The sequence below is a fragment of the Pagrus major genome, chromosome 20, assembly GCF_040436345.1.
Source record: "Pagrus major chromosome 20, Pma_NU_1.0".
Classification (NCBI taxonomy): domain Eukaryota; kingdom Metazoa; phylum Chordata; class Actinopteri; order Spariformes; family Sparidae; genus Pagrus; species Pagrus major.
Window position 1 is genome coordinate 15,163,945 of NC_133234.1, and position 21,258 is coordinate 15,185,202.

At 39.7% G+C, this 21,258-nt stretch overlaps 1 protein-coding gene across 1 annotated transcript in view; it reads left to right on the forward strand.

The window, feature by feature from the left end:
• LOC141015507 (protocadherin-15-like) overlaps window positions 1-21,258 on the forward strand; it is a 169,969-nt gene that overhangs the window by 67,023 nt on the left and 81,688 nt on the right. The window contains exons 16-19 of the mRNA XM_073489602.1: window positions 2,924-3,056; window positions 3,850-3,929; window positions 6,396-6,489; window positions 12,872-13,000. Coding sequence (XP_073345703.1) covers window positions 2,924-3,056; window positions 3,850-3,929; window positions 6,396-6,489; window positions 12,872-13,000 — 436 coding nt within the window. The remainder of the gene's footprint in view (window positions 1-2,923; window positions 3,057-3,849; window positions 3,930-6,395; window positions 6,490-12,871; window positions 13,001-21,258) is intronic.

Below are 21,258 nucleotides of genomic sequence, written 5' to 3' on the forward strand. Positions count from 1 at the left end.
TCTCTCTTCAAGAATTCAGTGCTTGTAAGTACACACGTGTGGATTTGTGTTCAGTTAGGAAGAGCTGTATGTAGCAATGTCTATGAAATGGATTGTGCACATTAAATAATAAAGAAGAGTTTACAAGAAATTGCCTCCATTGGTAGACAGAGAGTTTTAGGATCGAAATAGGGCTCCGCTACGGTAAAAACCACTGAATAATCTCCAGCCCCTCAATCGGTTTTCATCAATAATGCCATTTGAATTGTTTTAATAAAACACTGGCTTACACTCTGTCTGGCAGCTTACATTTTTCCCAGCCTTTATCCATTTATTTATTTATTGTTGTGAACGTAAACAGATTTTTTGCGGGCTATTGTTTAGACCCGAGGTTCTGTGGCTTCTTTCAGTCGATGATCCAGTTTGAGTGGAGCTAATCTCTCCCTTCTCTCCCGCTGAAACTCGCCAAGTAGGAACACAAACTAAATCCCTGTGGTTTTTCTTACCCTGGAATTCTGGGTTAGGAAAAACCAAACATCACTCGTGTCATGTGGGAGCAGAACTGGACTTTTTTTCAGCTTGTCCAAAATGTGTTATTGGACTTATACTACCAAGTTAAAAGATGAATTATTAACTATTTTAGAAAGATTGGTAAGATGAATTATTACTCTTTCATCCTGATAATAATTCGCTGTATGTAGTCAATGCAAACTCGTGCATATTACTTCTACCGTCCAAAGTCAGAGAACTTTATTTTAAATCCAAGTGGTGATCCCAAAACTTGATGCTAAGATGCTAAATATAATATCTGTGGTCAGATTTCGAGAATATTTCAATTTGGGGCCAGAGTTTGAACAAGCTGACGAAGTATACACAGTACAGTACTGATCTAAAAACAACAAGACCTTTGGTGTGTACTTACATTATCCCAGATGTTTCCAACAATGTTCAAACCCAGAGAAATCCACAAATTTGGTTTGGTAGAGAATCAGCAGACGAGATTAAACTTACCATGAATAAAACTCTGAAACATTTCCTCGTCTGTGAACATTTTTGCCGGACTCACATCAGATAGACTTTCATCATCAGTGGTGGTTGTTTAATGGTTGATTCAAACCAGTTCGGACACTCACCAGAGTCTGTGCTGCTCTCTCTTCTTTTCCCTTCTCCTCTGTGTAACATGAATTAAAATACATGGGGGATGTATTTTAATTCAGCATTAAAATGTCTAAAACCTTTGTAATGTACTTTGTTGAGTTGTGTACTTACATCATCCCAAATGTTTCCAACATGTTCAAACCCAGAGAAATCCATAATATTATTCAAGGATACTTCATTTCATTTGGTTTGCTTCTCGCTATAACTTCTGGGAGAGAGTCCGAGGGTGAGGACGGAAGTCAAACTCGAGTCACGTATGTATTCATCAGCAGTGGTGGTTGTTTAAACAATGAAGACAGCGACTCACACTATCCACGTCTTTTGTTTTGTTTGTGGAAAAGGTGCAAGATAATTTCTTTTAGATTTTAGTTGAATGCTGAGGGTACAAATTCTCAATTTACTGTCTTTTGTTTTAGTTCTTTCCTTTAATCACTGCAAATATGTCGGTTCCTCCTTCACTTAATCGGTTTTACCTTTCCTTTCCCATTTATTTCCTGTTTCTACCTTCATTACTTTTGCAAAATCCGATGCTGTTTCACTGTTAATGAACTACGTATTATTTCATAAGAGGGGTTTTAATGTGTCACTGAGAAATATTGTTCCCCAAAAAGTACCCTGCGTCAATAAAGTTGTGATCTCTCCCAGTGCAGAGTTTTATTTTGAAGTCTTGCATCTTGATTCTTTTGGCAAGGGGGTTGTTCAGGATCAAAATTGTGGACTTAATTATCTAAAATAATTGGTAGGTACAGCAGATGTTGATTCTGCCTTCTGATGAGTCACAGTTTAATTTGCACTTAGTGTGTTGTTATCTCCCAATTATGTAAGGAAGTCAGTTTGCCAGAGGGATGAAAACTGCCGTTGTCTAAACTTGATAACTACGTCCCAGGTAATCAAATACTGTCAGAAAAAGAAAAACTGTCAGATGGACACAAGCTGTTTACTGAAACAGCTCTTTCAACTGTAGGTCATCGTGGTGACATGCTGTTTTGGACTAAGTGTGATGTTGATTAAAACGTGGCAGTAAATACAGCTTATTAAAAAGCCGAAGCTGTTCATCAAAGGGGAAGTAAACAGGGTGTAATTGAGACTTATTATCTATCGTCAGATACTAATCCAAATGCATTTTCACTTGGTGCCATCACCTTTATAAATTAGAAACTTAATGTAATTTTTTTTCTTCCCCTCAATTTGCCTTTACGCCTCTTTCCTTTCCTTGTTTCCTTGTTGTTATTCCCTGTAAAGGTATAATAACCCGATAAAGGTATATATAAGGGTACAGTGGGCTAACTGATGGTATACATTAATGAATAGAAAAATGTGTTTTCTCTCAGTAAAATTACACTGTAGTCGCTATATGCATGAATCATAAATGAACCCAAAACAGCAGGATATGTCAGACTTGACAACAGAAACCTAACGCCGCATCAAGGCGGCAGCAGACCGCCGTCTGGTCTCTCTGCCTCACAGTTGTTGACTTCACGTTCTTATCGATTAGTTAAACACAGCATGAAGTGCCACGAAACAAACACTGGCCAACCACTCTTACCTTAAATAATAGACCATTCACCCTCCCTGACACTGCTTTTTTTTTTTTTTTTACCCACGATCCTCTTGTGCTGCCCTCCAGCTCTACTCTACCTGCTTTGCTCCTGTCATCCCTCTCTTTCACTGCTACTATTCCTCTTTTTATCTGCTCCTCTGTTACGGGCTGTTTCTCTATCTGTCTTTGTACTCTCTCCCTCCGTCCTATCTGCCTCACCACATTCTCTTCTCTGTTTCTCGTTAGGTCATCCATTACTACGGTCTATATTGAAGTTTTGCCCCCAAACAACCAGAGCCCTCCTCGTTTCCCCCGGCAACAGTACAACCTGGAGATCAGCGAAGCTATGAGGACTGGAGCCACGCTGCTAAACCTGCAGGTACACACATACGACAGCAGAGTAAATTAGTGGTTTAAACCTTTGTTGTCAGATGTAAACTGTTCATTCTAACTATTACAACAATTTATCCATTTCTGTTAACTATTCAACCATTTATCCATCACTTTTAAGTAATTATTTCAGGTGTTTGTCCATTACTTTTAGCTAACTATTTTGACAGCTTGTCCATTACTTTTAGCTAACTATTTTTATAGCGTGTCCATTACTTTTAGCTAACTATTTCAACCATTTGTCTTTTTACTTTTAGCTAACTTTGAGCCTCTCCATTATTTTTGGCTTATTAGCCTATTTCAACAATGTATCCGTTACTGTTAGCTAACTAGCGCTACGCTTTGTTAACTGTCCACCATTGTTTCTTAGCTTACGTTATATCAACTGCTTATCCTTTACCTGTAACTATTTTAACATTTTATCTATTACTTTGAGCTATCTAGGCTAAATCAACTGTTTATCCGCTGCCTAAGTATATTGCTTATCCAGTATTTTCTGCTTTCAATGTTTAACTGACTAAAAAAACTGTAAATGCATTACTTGCTAAAGAGGTTTCACGCACTGTTAATTGCAGCCATATTAATTTGGCGCTACAGCTGACTCAATATGTAGTTTTTTGTCATGAATCCAACTGTAATTTCAAATTTTTCCTAATTTACTGAGCTCCTCCTCAATCTTTCTGCATACCCACTGTCAACTATCACTGCTCTATTATAAGGGTAAACTTTGCTGATGGAAAATGAGGATTTGTGTGAATGTTTGTGTCTGTTTACTACTTAAGGCGGTGGATCGGGAGAGAGACCCCATCACCTACAACATCCACAGCGGAGACCGGGATGGAAATTTTGCACTACAGCAGACGTAAGTATGCACACACACGCACACACACGCACACGCACACACACACACACACACACACACCCACACACACACACCCCCACACACACACACACACTCTTCTAATCTTCATATTTGTTCAGAGTATATTTTAATATTTTCAGAAATTACACTTTTTGTAATTTGTGTGAATATCTGGGAAAATTGTGTTTCTGCTTTCTGAGTATGTATGTATGTATGAAGTCCAATCTGTGTGTGCGCATGTGTTTGGATGAAAGCAGCCCAAATTATATCATTTCAAGGCGCGGGTTGTGCCAAGGGCTTCACACAAACACACCCATACTCTCTCCCACATGCTCATACTCACCAGACTCTGAGGGCTTTTGTTGTATTTATTCATTTATTGCTCATTAAAAATGCATTTCTTACACTGGGGGAAGATCCTATCTACATTTCTAGAGGGAGAAACAAAGGAAAGTATGGTGGAAGATGGCAAGAGAAGTGGCAGAACTGTAAGGATAGAGAAGAGAGAGCAAACATTTAAAGCATTGGAAATATAGATAAGAGAGCAGGGCAGGGAAAGAGTAAAAGACGAGGGCTAAAATGTTCGAGAAGGAAACAATGAACAAGAGTGACAGACCCGTAAGGATTTTAAAGCAGACTGAAAGAAAACAGAATAATTTCACAGAGCAGAAATTCACAGCAGCGAAGACTAAAATGAACTGAACATCTTTCATTTCTGCATTCTAGGAATTTTTGAAGGGCTCGGTCTGACATTGTGAAACATTCCAATATGCGCCGAAATCTTTCTGTGCCTCAGCTGTGCTTTTCAGCATTATGGCACTATGAGCACAAAGCCAAGTTGCCTTTTTTTCTGCTGCATGCCATGCAGCTCCTATTGGCAAAGAGCGGAGTGATTTTTCATTGTTTTGTGTGGAAATTGGCAAAGTCCAAATACTCTAGAATCACATTGGGAGAGCACCTGGACGGCAAGGTGGCTGGCATTGATGGAACACACACTTATGGCTAAAAGATTCAGATTAATACAGAAAAAAAGGGGCCAACATCAGCGCAGGCTGCAAGAGATGAACTTTGAGGAGGTTAATCAGTGTTAGCTTTTTGAATCAATTTGAATTATCGTGGTCGCTTCCTGAACAATGTGATTTACTGTAGGTCCATGTCGTAGCAGATGTTTGTTTTCTGAGTAGCAAGCACATGAAGAGAATGTGTCAAAATATCTGTAAATGAGAAATGAGAATACATATGTGTGCGTGCCCAAGAATAGGTACAGTGCAAGTGCGTTCAGAGACTTCGCTTTTCCTGAATCATCCATAAATATACATGAACCGACTTTTAACAGCCTCACGTCTATTTGCCTCTGTAGACCATTTAACATCTGCACACACACACGCATATTTACTCGTGCATCCTCACACACACGTCCACACTTACTGTCAATATTTGGAGAACATGTACATTTCAGATGGTTTGTAATTCACGAAAGTAGCTTAAATTAAAATCACTTCAATCATTATGTAAATCTTCACTGGGAAAAAAAATAAAAAGTAATCAATCACAGCTGACTTCAAAGACTTCTGCTGGTTTTGATTGATCAGAAGGTTCAGACATGCTGCTCGTACTTATATTTACTTATGAGCTAATCATTTGCCTTTTTCAAATCTTTAATTTGACTTTAATCTGTCGGCTTCTGTTTGGACATTTTTGATTGCTGGATTGTGTTCAATGAGTAACTTGAGTCTCAGATCACTGAGATGACTAGTGAGTAATAATTCACTCCCTGTGCTGTATGAAAAATTGATTCAAGGAGCTAGTTACTGGTTTTTCTGCTTTCTCCTCATCATTCATGTGATTACACTATGAAGTGCATGCTATCTGCTGCTGATGTTATGAGACTTTTTTGTTTAATCTTCATTTACGAGTGAAAAACAATGATATATAATTATTCAGTGTTCAGATTCGGAGAAGATCTTTATGCGAAAAAGGCTGTTAACTAAGAATAGTCTCTTTGATGACACCTCTCTGTCTGAGCCATTATAGCAACAGCATCCAAGTGGGCCTTCCTTGATATCCTTGTGGGTGAGCTGATGGGTACAAGGCGTCATCTGCATCGCCAAAGTACCCATAACCACAGTAGAAATACGCTTTTGGGTATAATGCGGTGGTTATCAGTGCCTGCCAACTGTCTGAAAAGCTGATTCCAAAGTGGAGTATATAAAGAGGAATAAACACTTTCTAGGTTTCCTAAGTTTCCCCATGTTACCAGAGTTGGGATAGAAAGTACTTACAAAGGGCTGGAAGTATCAGCAGGAGAATGATCATTGTGGTTAGTAAACAATTTATGAACTGAAACGTCACATAAAATTACAGGAGTCTTAGGTATGAAAACCTACTGCACCATAGAGTTCTGTTCTGCTGTGTTTAGTCCTCATATGTTCTGATGTTAACATGACTCTGTGTTCATTTCTCCAGTTCCGGGTATTTGCTTCTGGACAAGCCTCTGGACAGGGAGTCTCTGGATTACTATACCCTGGTGGTCACAGCCTCAGACGGACACCCAGATGGGGTAAGAAAAGAGAGCCGCATCGCACAGATATTAGCTGCTTTTCCTTTCTTGAGTTGTTTCACTTCCCCAATGGAATTAAGCCGAGCGGCAGCCAGAGACGAAAGTAAATCCGTCACAGTCAAATGCCACAAACAACAGAGTGATTCTAGAGGAAATACTTCTCATTCAGGCACAATAGTCATAATAATCACCATCAGAAAAATAAACAGCCAAAATCTCTGTGGGACAATATCCTTAAACAAATATGGATACTGGAATAAATAAATATAAATAATGATGGATAATATATTCTCTACTTGAACAGCCTGAACAAAATAAGCAGTTTAGAAAATGGATGGTCAGAAAAAGGAAATCAATGCTTGGAGAAGGATTGATCTTTGGTGCAAATGAGGCTCATCTGGCCTTCGAATTTTTGTTTATAGCTTTAACAGACGTGATGAAGAAGACCTTGTAGCTTGACCACAAAAAGCCTTTAATCTACTACCATACATACCAAGTAGGAGTAACTGTTTTCCCATTGATTTCAACTTTTTAACTAACTAAATTGGCAGTTTGATGGTTTATTGTGGTTTCGGAAATGGAGCTTATTTGAAAACAGTGCTGTACACCTGCCCAGGCGTAGTTGCGGTCAGTTGTGCAGCATTTAAGTTGCTCTTGCTCATTTCAAAAGACAACAGAAAAGGTTTTTCTTATTTCAACACCTCCTAAAAATCTTGTTCTTGTTCACCCTCAGTGGCTTAAATTTAGGCCTTCAACTAAAGGTTATTTTCATTCCTGATTGCAGCTGTTTGGTTTATAAAATGTCAGAAAATGGTGAAAAGTGTTGATTAGTGTTTCCCGAAGGCCAAGATGACGCACTTAAATGTCAGAAACCATAACATAATCACATTTAAAAAGTGTTTATCATGTTTAATCTACCATAGGGCTGTCAAAGTCAGCCACTGTCCTCCTTTTTGGACTCATTGTCGCCCCCTGCTGCTACTGCATCTTCATACACGAGTGTACTTTTCACGCCCTGGTGAGGCGAACCGTGACGCTCAGATGCTATTCTCTAATGGGTGGGTTTATTACACACTTTGGTGTGTGACTGGGCTGCATGACCACACTCATCAGCTATGCTGATTGTTGTCAGAGGTACAAAAGGCTTGAGGGGGCAGATCAGAAGTTTAATCTGCTGAGGGACTGTGTAGTTTTCTTATTTGCCAACTGTGAAAGAACTTAAATATATTCTGCAACCAGGAAATCACTTTTGTTCACCTTATTCGTGATATTTCGATCCTCAGATCTTCATCAGGTAAAACTCTTATTTCTCTGTCAGAGTTTCTGATCTGACTTTCTTGGGTGTAATAATGGTGTACTTAGTGTTATTTTCCTGCCGACAAGAGACGAGGAGATGAGATTTAAATGCGTTCTTAATCGTTTTAGCATTTCAATGCAGATGGAGCCCTTGAACGACCTGAAAGCGCTGCTGTGAATGCATCTTGTTTTCACACATAAACTGTATCTTCCGGATTTAACTGGCTTAGTGTGGATGCAGTGTGAATAAACCAAAATGGCTGAAAAATGTCTTATTTAGTCCACCGCAGGAGCTATTTTGCAACAATAAAGGAGTGTGTGCCCTTTTCCACTTACCCAATTGAACACAGGTCACCGGAGTGGCTCTCCCTATCTCTCTCTGTTTATGTTCATCTCCCCTGTCCTTTTTTAAAAGTCAAATGTTCAGTCGCTCACACATGAAAGTCAAATGAAGACATTGGATGCCCTCCCCTCTTTTCCTTCCCTCCCCTCCTCTGGCCTTCATCAGACTCGAGTTCTTCTCTTCTCTTTCCTTCACCTCCCTTCCTAATCACCCATCTATTAGTCTAGCATTAAAAAAAAGGTTTGTCTCCTCCCTTCTCGCTGTCACTGACCCCCTTCCCTCATGCGTCAATTAAAACAAAAGGTAAAGTTTAAGGTCCCTCTGAGGAGGGAAAAATGCTGATTTGAATACTCTGACCTTCTCTCACACACAACCTTGCACACAATATGACAGCAGTGAACAAGTGGGAGGAGGTTAGAGAGAATCAGGAAGGGAGAGAGATTTGAGAGGTATTCAGGGGCCCTTAGTACCTTAACAGTTGTGCTGTGTGTTCTTACACATTTCTACAAAGGAGTCTGGACACATACACACTCACAGGCATGCACACATGAACTTAGTCAATTCCTCTCTGGACCTTGACAATTAGTGTATTATCTTTGTGCCCCGAAGGTCTTTAAGCCAGAAAATGGCTAAAAGTAGTTTGGACATTTTTCTGCTTGACACTCCATTATATTTTGAACGAGAGAGAGAGAAGGTGTGTGAGAGAGGAATGGTGTGAGCTACACAGAGAGACAAGGAAAAGCAAGAAATGGAAAAAGGAGAGGAGAAGATTGGGGTGTAGTTGCCTTACACAGGCCCATTAATCAGCATCACTCGAAAGGCCTTGGGTTGTCTTCATATGCGTGCGCACACACACACACACACGACTGTTTCCCCTATTATTAAATGTCCCGTTGTGAGAGTGTCAGACTACAAAGTGCCTAATTGGCTATTTGGCCAGTGAATCCATCATACTGCCACAGATTGAGGACCCTACAAGTCGGTGCAGTAAACCAGCTCCACTGTAAGGACACTGGGCATCGCAGGATGCAACTCAAACTTTGGTGCAGGACAGTTTGATGTTGTCAAATGTACTGTATGGTACTGTATCATTGCATTGGTTTGTGAATCAGCTCATGTTTGTAGAGTTGGGTGTTGAATCAAATTTTATTTTCAATCATGATTTTGGCAACAACAATTGTGGCATTCTGTTTCGCAGCTATGCTCACATTTTGTCTTGTGTTATGAAACTCTCCCTAAAAGATGAAACTCACTCTCAGCCCAGACTGTGGCATGCTAAGTCCATCTCACTACAGTCAAGTGAGCCAAATCCAGTCAAGCCAGATGCTGCCTAGATTTTGATGGACATCTATCTGTGCTGTCACGGTGTACGGTGTTCAGAGCGGCTAAAAAGCACGAGAGTCGGATATCAGCATTCCTTTCTCACATTTTATATACCAAATAAAAACAAGTGTGAGAATCTGACCTGTTGATTGAATTGCTGAACAGCTGCTGAACAGACACAGGATTCAGCCACTTTGATTGAAAGCTTGAATCCTGTGTTCTCTACGAGTACAGTCACATATCCACAGTGATTCTGTCAATCTGAATCTGCAGTGACAGGCTGATTGAACATTGTTCCACCCTAACCCTTAGGGTTTTGGTCTATTCATCGACACGTTCAGGTGATATTGTCATAAATGACTTGCCATGTTTGAAGTGTTTCCATAGATCATACCTGTCTTTAGCTGAACAATGTTGACATACAGTTTGACACTAATCTTTGTCTATTTTCAATGTAGCTAACTGTGAAACTGTAATGCTCACATACAGTGGATCTTAATGTCATGGTGACCCTCAAGCTCTGGTCTCTCATTTGCCATTCTGGCTAACTGGGCGATTAGCATGATATAGCTGATGGCGACAGTTGGTGCACTGCCAACACTTTGTCTTATTTTGACAGTATTGTTTGGATCACAGGAAATGCCAATCCGAAGAAGTCATCTACCAAACTAATTGTCCTATGCCTAATGTTTCAGGACAATTACATGTACCGTTACACCCCTAAGCTGGTCAAGGCAGATGGCCGCCCAACCTGAGTCCAGGTCTGCTCGAGGTTTCTGCCTATTAAAAGGCAGTTTTTTCTCACCACTTTCGAGGAAAAAGTGCCTCCTCGGGGGGAATGTTGGGTCTCTGGCTGTCTGCAGCCAAACTATCTTTTAGACGCAACAGCATAGGGTAAGATAATCAGTTTGGTGTTTAGGGTTTAGAGTTTTTACGCTGGCAGACATCAGTGTATTCACATCGCGGGTGGTTGCTGAACAATTGTCAAGACAGGCAGGGATTACTGTGCAGAAAGTGAGAATCAAATGAAGCCTAAATCACATTTTAATCAAAGACTCCACAGCACTGGCCTATTCACCTTCTACCACCCACCGTTCTACCACAGCATGCTTGCACAATGTGTTCAAGTCACGAATAATGATAAATAATGAATATGAACATGTGCTATCTGTGTCGATTGATTTTAAAGTCATATTTTAGTCATATTGGTTATTTAAAAAAATAATCCTGTTGTGAAAATAGTCCCAGTACAATGCAAGCAAGTGGGTGTTATACTTTGGCAGCTGCCCATAGCATCAGCAAGATTTTAAACTCTGAGGTGTGCAGCTATCGAAAAATGATGTCCTTTAAACCCGCTGATGCCAAATGGAGTTTACTGCATTCCTTTCTCTATGTCGTGTCTGTCTGAGTGTGTGTTTGCCAGCGTTGCTCACAGCCTGCCTTTTTATTATATCAGAGCTCATTCTACTTTACATATATTGGCGTTCAAATAAACTGTTTTGTCAACTGTGCGCTCTTAACCTCAAATTACTTGCATCATCATGTGCCCCGCCAACCCTCAGTAGCCCGTTGTCACCCTGTGATTGTCACTCTCCCACACATGCACCCACACTCACTGCCTTTTCTCCTGTCATCCCGCTGTTGTGAATCGGTTAGCTCTCCCTCGTTTTCCATCTCCTCCCAGTTTCCTTCTTTAAAAGTCAAATCTTCGATCTTTCTTTTATCTCTCTCTCTCTCTCGCTCTCTCTTCTGCTCTCATGAAAGTCAAATTAAGAAATTGGTAACCTCCTACCAGCTTCTGTCTCTGTCCTGCTCCTCTGCCCTTGCTTGGTAACCTTTTTGTGCTTTTAGTTGTGTAACTAAAGATTCAATGTAGCCGCACCAAACGTTCATGAACCCGCTTTCACGCTTCAGGTGATTAAGTTTGTTATATTTCCTGTCGTTGCTGGCACCGAGTCTACAGTACATCCCCATTTACTTTCATATTATCAGTTTTTAGGAATCCCAAAAGACTGTTCAGACACTAGTCTTACCTGGGGACCTCTAATAATTTGTAATACTTGCAAAGGTCATCCATGATTTTTATCCTGTGAGAATCTGCCATGTCTATTAACACTCTCCTGTAATTTACCTACCATATTTCAGCAACATATTGGCCGTGTGATTAAAATAGTCCCACAAAAATATAGATCTCTGTCCTTTGGGGTTGTTTTTAAACATCAGTTTTCTGTTGTCAGACAAAAAACATGATGTATGATTGCAGCTCATAATGTGGTGAGCAGCAGTAAACGGTTGTGCTGTGAGGTCAACTGTAATGACATTTAAAAATATGTGACAAAGGTGCTAACAAGCACAAATTGCTGTAATATTCAAGTGCAGCTAAAAATAATCTGTTACTTAATCTGAATCTGCTCCAAATGTGTATTTATAATTGTAACACATGCTGAAAGTGGGCACAATGACTCTAAAGTACATTATTAATGTGGCTGTTTAAGAACAGACACTCTGCTTTTGAACTATTGATGTGACGCAGAGCCTTGACATCATATCTGCGGATAACGCTGGCCAGTTAAATAACAATACAGACTTCACTCATCCCAATGCGCCACACAAAACACAAACGTGAAGTTGGTAATTTCTAAATCACATGAGCTCCCCCAGTGTACTAGTCCCATGCGAATAGGGCCTCAGAGACAAGATTTTACAACTCTTGAAAATTATCGTGGTGGCAATTATTTTATCTGTCTGCGAGGCAGAAATATGCAGTTCATGTTATCAAGTAATCCACAAGGAATATGTGTTTGCATGAATTTGATTGGCTGAAACAACACCTTGCTAGATAACACTGCATCACAAAAGCTGAGTCTCTACTTCTTACCTACCCACACTGAGGTGTTTTGTGTTTTTTTGCCTCAGAGCCCGCATACCCACTGAACCAGACACCCTCACTCAAATGAGTGAGGGTGCTTGGTTTTGTCACACAGGACAGAAGTCCTCCTTTAAGCCTCTGCTACCCCTCTTAAGTAATTATCACGTCTTCCTTAATTACGCACGCCTCAGCACAGATATCCCTTTTAGCACAGCGGGAGAAGGTGCAAAGTGGGCTGCTGGTGAACTATTTTTGAAATCTATGTTTGCAGCGAATTGTTGTTAGAAGCACAAAGAGTAAGAGACAGAGTGCAGCTAATTAGCAAGCAAAATAGGCTCTTTAGTTTGTTTCACAATGAGGGAGCTGTTAGTAAGAGGGACAAAGGACTAAGATGGTCAAATTAAACCTGTGGGATTTGAAGATGGGTCCATCCTGTGCGCTAATCGTTAAAAGCAAAACTTTCTGACTCTAGTCGAACATGTTACATGGGAAACAAAACACAGCTTCAGATGTACTAACTCAAGTTTGTGTGTGTTTGTGTGTGTATGCAGACCTCCACTGCAATAGTGAATGTCGTGGTGACGGATGTTAATGACAACGACCCGCTGTTCGATTCCTCACTGCCGGTGAACCTCACTGTCATCGAAGAGCAGGACGACGCCTACGTTGGACAGGTCAAGGTAGGAAGAGGCAAACACACAAAAACAAGCACAGAGAATCAGCAAACCTCATGTTTTTTTAATAAATTCTGATGGTCCTCACTGTATTTATTAGTCTGTGTGATCATGTTTAAGTACAGCATGTTTGTGTTTCTATGCTTATGTATTCATTACTCACACATTCATGACTGTGCATTTGTTTGAGCTTTTTTGTGTATTTCTCCATCCTCTAATCCTCTGTGACATGAATAAAAAGCCAATTAAGATCACAATTTATCTCACTGTATCAATAATTCCTGACTGCGCATCTGCCATTTTACATGCTCTCCCCCTGTGCCGGGCCTCATAATTGCTGATTACACTTGCTTCTTTTATTTCTCCAGCGGTGTAGATTGGCATGTTTGAAACTAGTACATAGTCACGCAGCTCTTCTTGTTGATCATGATGTCTTACTGTGAGTCCTGTTTCTGTGATCCTGACATAAGGTCACTACCTTGAGAGAAATGTATAATTACTTAAACAACAGGTGCCTTTAAGACTCATCTACATTTATTTGTCTTCCACTATGCAGTCTCTTCGAACACAAAGATTCACAGAGGCTCTAATTAAATTCCTCTCTTATAATCTTTTACAATGGGGACCAGAGATCACTCGCATAACTTTGTAAACCTTGGCAGCTTTGTAATTAGCAGTGTTTGCTATTATACTCAGAGGATGGTGTGTTGATGCATGTGTGTGTCTGTCTGTTCATATTTGAAGATGGACAGGATACAAGGATTTGTGAAAGTTCTGTTCAAGTGTTTGTCTCCTTGTTGAAGGACAGTGTCTACTTGGGTTGGATGTTTACCTCTACTTCCTGGCAATGTGTCACTCATTCCTCCCCAGGAAAACTAGTTTCTCATCATAAATTGATTTTTTAAACATAGAACTGCAGATTATTAAATATAAAATTAAATTTTTCTCATTTTTTCATTTTTGTTTTTATATTCCAAGGATAATGTTATTTTTTCAGTTGAAAGAGAGATAATGGATAAGATTTAGCATATGTAGCAGGATCCCTTCTCAGCTGTGTGGAATGCATTTTCACCTGCATCAGCACCCTCGTCTCTACTTAACCACAAAGACTCCTGGACTTGTTCCAGACCTAATAACTGACTCATGTATTCCCCAGACAGGGGTCATGGGTAAATCTGACACTTTGATAGGCTCTGATCTTTAAAGATGCTCTCTCGGTTGCACGCTTGCTTGGATTTGCGCCAAGCTTAATTCATAGCCTTTGTACACCAATGTCAGGGGGTCTTTGATCAGTCTGACACTTTTCCAGGTTCTAAATGTTAATCATGCTTCTTTGGGTGAACACTAAGACTCCCCTGAAATAAATATATGGCCCTTATATAGCCATGTGAAGGATTTTGAACAAACTTGACTTTTAACAGGTACCAAACTTTAAAGTGTTATTCCTTTTTATATTTGTGACAATTGGGCACTTTTCCAAACTCATAAACCCAACCTTCTCCTAAAAGAGGACATTTTATCACAAGCGTTCAAAATTGTAACTTTCGCTCAGACCTTTGGGCATGTTCCAAATTCAACATCCAAAAACCCACCCTAATTTTCAGAGAGGGCACTTTAAAGTATTCCAATCCTGAACTTCTTCCCTTTCAAGGACCCTTGGATATTTTCCAAACCAAAACAGACGGCATGATCCCTCAGCGGGCCGTGCAAGGCACGACTCTGGGCCTCATTCCAAACCAGGGTCCCTACCTGTAGGTATTAAACAGATTTCCGGAAGAATGAATGGACCTGACCTTGGTTTGCTGATGCTGGTAAGGTAGAGAGAAGGAGGGAGGGGGGGAAGTGAGACATGCATGGATGGCAGAGAGAAATGGGAGTAGGCAGTGGGGAGAGGAAGAAGAGGGAGGGATGCACTGTTGAATCAAAATGTTTAAAATATAGTTTCTGTTACATAGCGAAGAAAAAATGTGGAAAAAGGAAAGATTCAGTAAGAAGAATGACCATCAAACACATATTTTTTCTGTGATAGCTATTTTTTTTTTATGACTTGCTTAAAGATTAATTACATTGAACTCAACTGACTGGTTTTTACCTAGCCTAAATTAAACCCTCCCTCTGGTACGCATGGACTAAAAAGGGTGCTCACTTGTCATTAGGTTTTACGTCTTTGTCACGTAAGAGGAGATTGCTGCAGAGACGATTGTCATTAGGTTATGTCTTTGTCTCAGACAGGTGACTTCTCATGGCTTTTTTAATTTTGCTCTTAACCTGGACCCTGCTTGCCGGCCTTGACACTGAATAAATGGCGCCACTTCAACCAGAGTATTGAGGTCGAGCCCGCACACACTCGGGAAGAAATCCCACAGCATGTGCTCCCTCTGCACCAGCTGCCTGGCTGCCCCCCTCTGTGACCTATAGTGATCATAGACGCGCTTCAGGCCTCTAGTCCGTTACTCTTCAACACGCTGTCAGCCCCCGGATAGCAATGTGGTTATTGACAGTGTTGCGTGTGAATTACTGACATTACTGTAGATCGCCCTCAGAGTTTTAATCTGTCATAATGATGGACAGCCTCTAAATTATTCTGTCATTGTTAAATAAAAAAAAAATCAGCCAATGACAGAAAAAATGCCATTTTGTGACCTCAAAACCCCCCTGCCTGAGAGTAACAGTGGCCAAATTTCATCATAGGTCTTTATTTCCTTATTTACACTAACTTTACACATCTAAAATAGTCAAAAACAAGAACTTAGGTGGAACAACAGCTCTTTCAAAGAGCAAAACGCATAAAACTACATTTGCATAAACTTGCATAATACGGCTTTAAAATCTGATGTAAACTATAAATCGCTGGCATGATTATACACTTAAATTGAGACTTTGGCCTTTGCTTAGCTTTGTTTGTATTGTTTTCACAAAGTAGCCGGACGTGTAGCTTAATAGGTTACCACCACCTCTGGTCGAACGTGGATTTCAGAAGATGAGGCTGCATCAAAGGAGCTGCAATGTGGCTTCAGAAATCTGACATTTTTATCAAGCAAGCTGCCTCTTCATCAGTACCTCTTCATCAGTTTACAGTTTGGTTTGTTCCTCCACAACACCTGGTGATTTTCCTGATTTTCGCACCTTCAACCACAGACGGGGAATATATCAGTGAAATCACCTGTTGCAGTTGAATGCTAGAATGAAAAAATTGCAGACTGTTGGTTGTTCATAGCTGACTGCTTGTCCCTACAGCGTGGTTGTTTACTCTCCACATGTACTGTCAGTGGCCGTACGCTGCACAAAAATGCCTTTGTTAAGACTAGCTGTAAATATTGTTTTCTTTCTTTTTGAAAATTCTTTTGAAGTGAGGCAAAAGAAAAAAGATCTTTTGAAGGGAAAAAACCTCAGGAAGTTGACTGGATCTGTGCCCCATCAAAGCAGTAGCGTGACGAAGAATGTTTCCATTTGCCACAACAGCATTTCACTAAAAACAAACAAACAAGCATACCATATTTTATTAAAGAAAAGAAAAAGAATTTGAAATGCATGATGTTTTTTCATTTCATACATACGAGTATTTACAGTAGCTGACTCTGTAAACAACTTTTTCCAATCTTTTTGATCTCTGACATCATAAAACAAAGACGTGTCTGCCTGCAACCCCTCATCAACAGTCACGTACATCTGAAATAGTATGTTTTTTCTTGTTTAGTTTGATTTTTTTTTTTAGCCGCCTAAGGCTGTTATCCACGACTTTACAAATAAGAAGCAAAAAATAAGAGGAGAGTCTGAACAAATAAACACTTGTTTTTAAAGAGTCAAAGTTTGCTTCATCATCATCGTGTTTATCATCTCTGAACTCTCAGATTTATCTCGTTACCCCTCGCTGTACAGTACAACCTACAAACATAAGCAAACATAGTAAGGCAAATACATATACATTTTAAGTGGACATGGGCGATAAAGTTATGGTTAAAGTTAAGATTGGAAGGTTCAGTCTTCCATATGGGTGTGCAGAAAAGTGCATTATGTGGCACTATAACAGTTGACCAATAGTACCAGATTTTGCCAGAATACACGCTGAAGAGGGGCGTCCTGCCTGAAACGTCCGTGTGGCAAAAATAAACAGTTTGATGGGAGTGCTGTCCTTTTATTTTTCTTTTGTTTATTCACTATACCAGTTGACATAAAGTTTGGTAGGGGTACCTGATGGGAAACAGAGTTTAAAAGAAGAAATAACAGAGAGCCAAATCCAGAAGCAATCTCTCTCTCTCTCTCTCTCTCTCTCTCTCTCTCTCTCTCTCTCTCTCTCTCTCTCTCACATACACACACTACAACACGAAGTAGGAGTAAGACTACTAGAGTGATTGCTTGTCTGCATGCGTAACTCACTGAAGAAAGACTCCCACACTGTTATAATACTTCAGCCCTTCGGTTTATTGGTGCAACGAAGGAAATGTGCTCAGAGACGGGTGAAAAAAAACCTCAGTTAATTTAGTTTCAGTTGCAGGTACTTCTCTCGCTGTATCTAGAAATGAAATTAGAGGTGGAGGTGAGAAAGTGATGAAAAGAGAGAAGAAGAAAATGTGGAAATTGGAAGCAAAGAAGTACGAGCACCCAAACAAGGAAGGCAGAGCTAGAGATTGTGGAGATAGTGAGTGTGTGTGTGTGTGTGTGTGTGTGTGTGTGTGTGTGTGTGTGTGTGTGTGTGTGTGTGTGTGTGTGTGTGTGTATTTGAAGCCTTAAGCTGCATTTTTTGTCAGTGTGTGTGTGTGTTGAAAGGCAGCCGAAGTAACGCAGCTGAGACATTAATCCTATTGTGTTTCTGGCTTTTAACCGTCTGGCAATGTAATTATGCTGAGAGAACTGTGAGAAAGACAGTGAGAGAGGGATAAGACATGAGAAAGAGAGCATAGAGGATGGATAGAGGCTGAAAGTCACACACACACACACACTTTCCACAGTACCTAACTCCAGGAACTGCAGACATCAATATGTTTGACATGGAGATGATTAATCCAGCCTTCTATCTAAAGGAGTTCATCCAGAGTCTAAAATGCACTTGCTATGACAGCTTTACTGTAGCAGCTTGAAGGAAGGTTTAATGGGCGATAATGTTTCTCTGTCATCTGTCCAACATCTGCCCGTTGCATAATTCTTTATATTTTATGTAGGCGGCAGAAAATCATGTCAATTTATCTCTCTTCAGTCTTCTCGATCAATTCAGATGGCTGAACCACAGGGTCAAATTTTCAACTCAACTCTCACAAAATAATCTGAAATCTACACTGTGCATATTTAAGTTTGGTATTAGGTGAGTTTTATTTCCTTAGGAACCACACGAAAGCACACATGACAAACAGTCAAGCAACCTGAATAGTCACTGTTGCTGACAGCTTGAACATGTGCCACCATAAGGAATAATAATGGGAGATAAACTTTACTCTTACTCTTTTTATTTATTTATTTTTTGCTGTGAATTGGATGGAAGTACTGATACCAGCCTGTCATCTGTCCAGTTAAATATTTGGCTTTAGCCCAGCTGCTGGTTAGCTTAGCCTAGCATTAGTGTTGAAATTGGTCTTGGTCTTGTGACTGTATTTGTTTGCTTACAGATGACAAAGTAAAATTCCCACACATAAAATTCACCTCTGCATTGCCTTTTGATTACTATGTCTATATTACTAGATGACTATATTTCTCACAGTACACTTATACATACAAACATATATACTATATATGGCAATAAAAGAGGTGAATAAAGAGGAATCTTCATTTGTTTTCTGTGAGTCTCATGCAAGTGTCTTGATGATGTTAACATGGGAACCTTTGCCATCTCTACAGTCCATGCAATCAAGGTTCAAGGTTAAGGCTGTAAACATGTAAACATAAACACGTATACACCCAGTGTAATTCTGAAGTGCACTTTTTAAATTTGTGTCTTGGTGACTGTAAACCGCAGCAATAAGATGTTAATATGGTCGGTCCACATCAGGTAAACACTATCCATCAACCAAGACTGTGTTAGAGCACCAAGCATCAATGACGTAACACAAGAGTCCACCTCTCCTCTTCCTGTGCTCTGCTGGCTCGGAAGATAGTCTGCCTGTTAAGTGCAACACCTTTATCCAAGATGTTGTGGCACAGACAGGTCTCTGTGAAGATGTTGGCACATCAGTCTCTGATTTCCCATAGCCTTAAATTGGCTGGATTAGCATGACTCTTATGCCAACTCTTCCTCTCCTTCCTGGGGTTTCCAATCTTCATGTTAAGCTAAGCTAACCAGTTGCTGGCTGTGGCTTCATATTTAGCATACAGACATGAGACTGGTATCTTAAGTGTCCAACTTTTGCCTGAAGAGAGAAGATTCACATTGAGTGACAAACACTGCTTTGCATGGATGTTATTGTAGAAATACAAACATGAACACACACATTAAATCTACTTCTCCTCTTTAACATCTACAAAATTTTTAGAGTTGCACGTTCACAAAATTACAAAATACATCTTCTCTCTCCCTTCCTTTCTTTCTCACTTTCTATTCTCTCTCTTATTGTCCAAGGTTTATTCTGTGTCTCCATTCTCCAGACAAGCCAAGATACTCACCCCAAATGCTGGATACTATATTTAAATTTACAATAGATTTACACCTCGATATTGTTGAATCACTGAATACAAATAACATCAAAAGGGCTTTATTCTTTTCTCTCACAGTCTACATAACTCTGGCAAGAAACAAACACATTTCTATTAATCCTAATAGTCACTGAGTGAGATAAGCTGAGACTTTAATGATCCAAAATTGGGGAAAATGGGTCACTGCGACAGCAAGAAGTGACACAGTTCAGCAAATAAAGTGGAATATAGATATTAATTGAGCAATGTGGGTTACATAAACATATTGAACTGACAGTTTAACACTGCTACTAAAATTACAATTTAAAATGTTCAAATTATATGAAGAAGAAATTCCAGCCTATATATATTATGTGATCTACATTCTATAAGACACAATACATTAGTTTGACATCCTGTAAAAACTACTATTCCTAAGCTCAAGAATGAACTTGCATGTTTAACATAATGCATTAGTTTCAGATTACATGCATTTGTTCTGTCCATCATTTCAGTTATCCCATATTTTTTTTTTATACATTTACATCAACATTGTGTTTGAAATCCTCCACTCCGCTTTCTCCACCCACTGTTGCTTCCCAGCCGATAGTACACTTGCACTCAGTCTTCTTTTTGAGTGGGTTGTCAAGGAAATGCACCCAGATATCATCTCTTCATTTTCCTTCTTACTGCTTTGGCTGAATTTGGCTGAAAGATTTGATGCATATGATAAGTATATTTACTTTAAGTAAACTGGTAGTTGATATACATTGCAGAAATATGTGAAATTAGCAAACTTGTCTATTTCAGTTGTTATTTTCAGCCACAACTGTAATGTTTAAAGTTATATAGTTCAACACGCTAGTCAAACATTCCTGATGTGCTATCTTATGTACTACCCAACAGTGACATCTCTGACTAACTGCTAGTCCATGAGTCTGTCTGGGTTGGAAGCAATTTTTGCCATTTTGACTTGTAACGTTAGTGAGCTGCCTTGGAACTTCTTGAGTGGTTCTTGATTTGATCAAGTTTGATGGAATTCGGCCTCGTTCACCTTTTTGAAACACTTGTTTGAACAACTTGCTGTTGTGCCTAATCATCAAGGCATTCAACAATATTTCAGTCCTGTAAGACCCTAACCCTCCAACAAATAAGTTGTGTTGGCCACAGACTAGTATTGTTTTGCTCCCATCGTGTTTTTTTGCCTCCTGGAAGTAACTTCACCTATGATGTTACCCCCACGTGGGGCGAACATGCGCAGAAAGGAAATATTTCTATCAGATCAGTCTCTTCCAGTATTACATGAGGCATTTTTACACTGACTTGGCATATATTCTGATTATTAGTGGAATATTAGACTCCATGTAAACGCAGCTACCGACAGCATGTTAGTATACTACAATAAGCATTTAGCTCCAAGCGCTGGAGCCGTGCTTAAGTATTGTCAGGCTGGCTTGTCTCTTGTTTCACAGCGTTAACATGCTTTCATGACTGTGTTCGCTTGATCTCGATCTTATCGATTTCATAATTTTATTATAGTCATGGTAATATCTTTGGTCTTTTTTTGACAAAATTAACACTGAAACATAATGTATGCTAAAAGCATGCTAAAAGTTATCTTTAATCATGAGGCAGTCTCCGCTCTTAACTATAATCAACTTCAA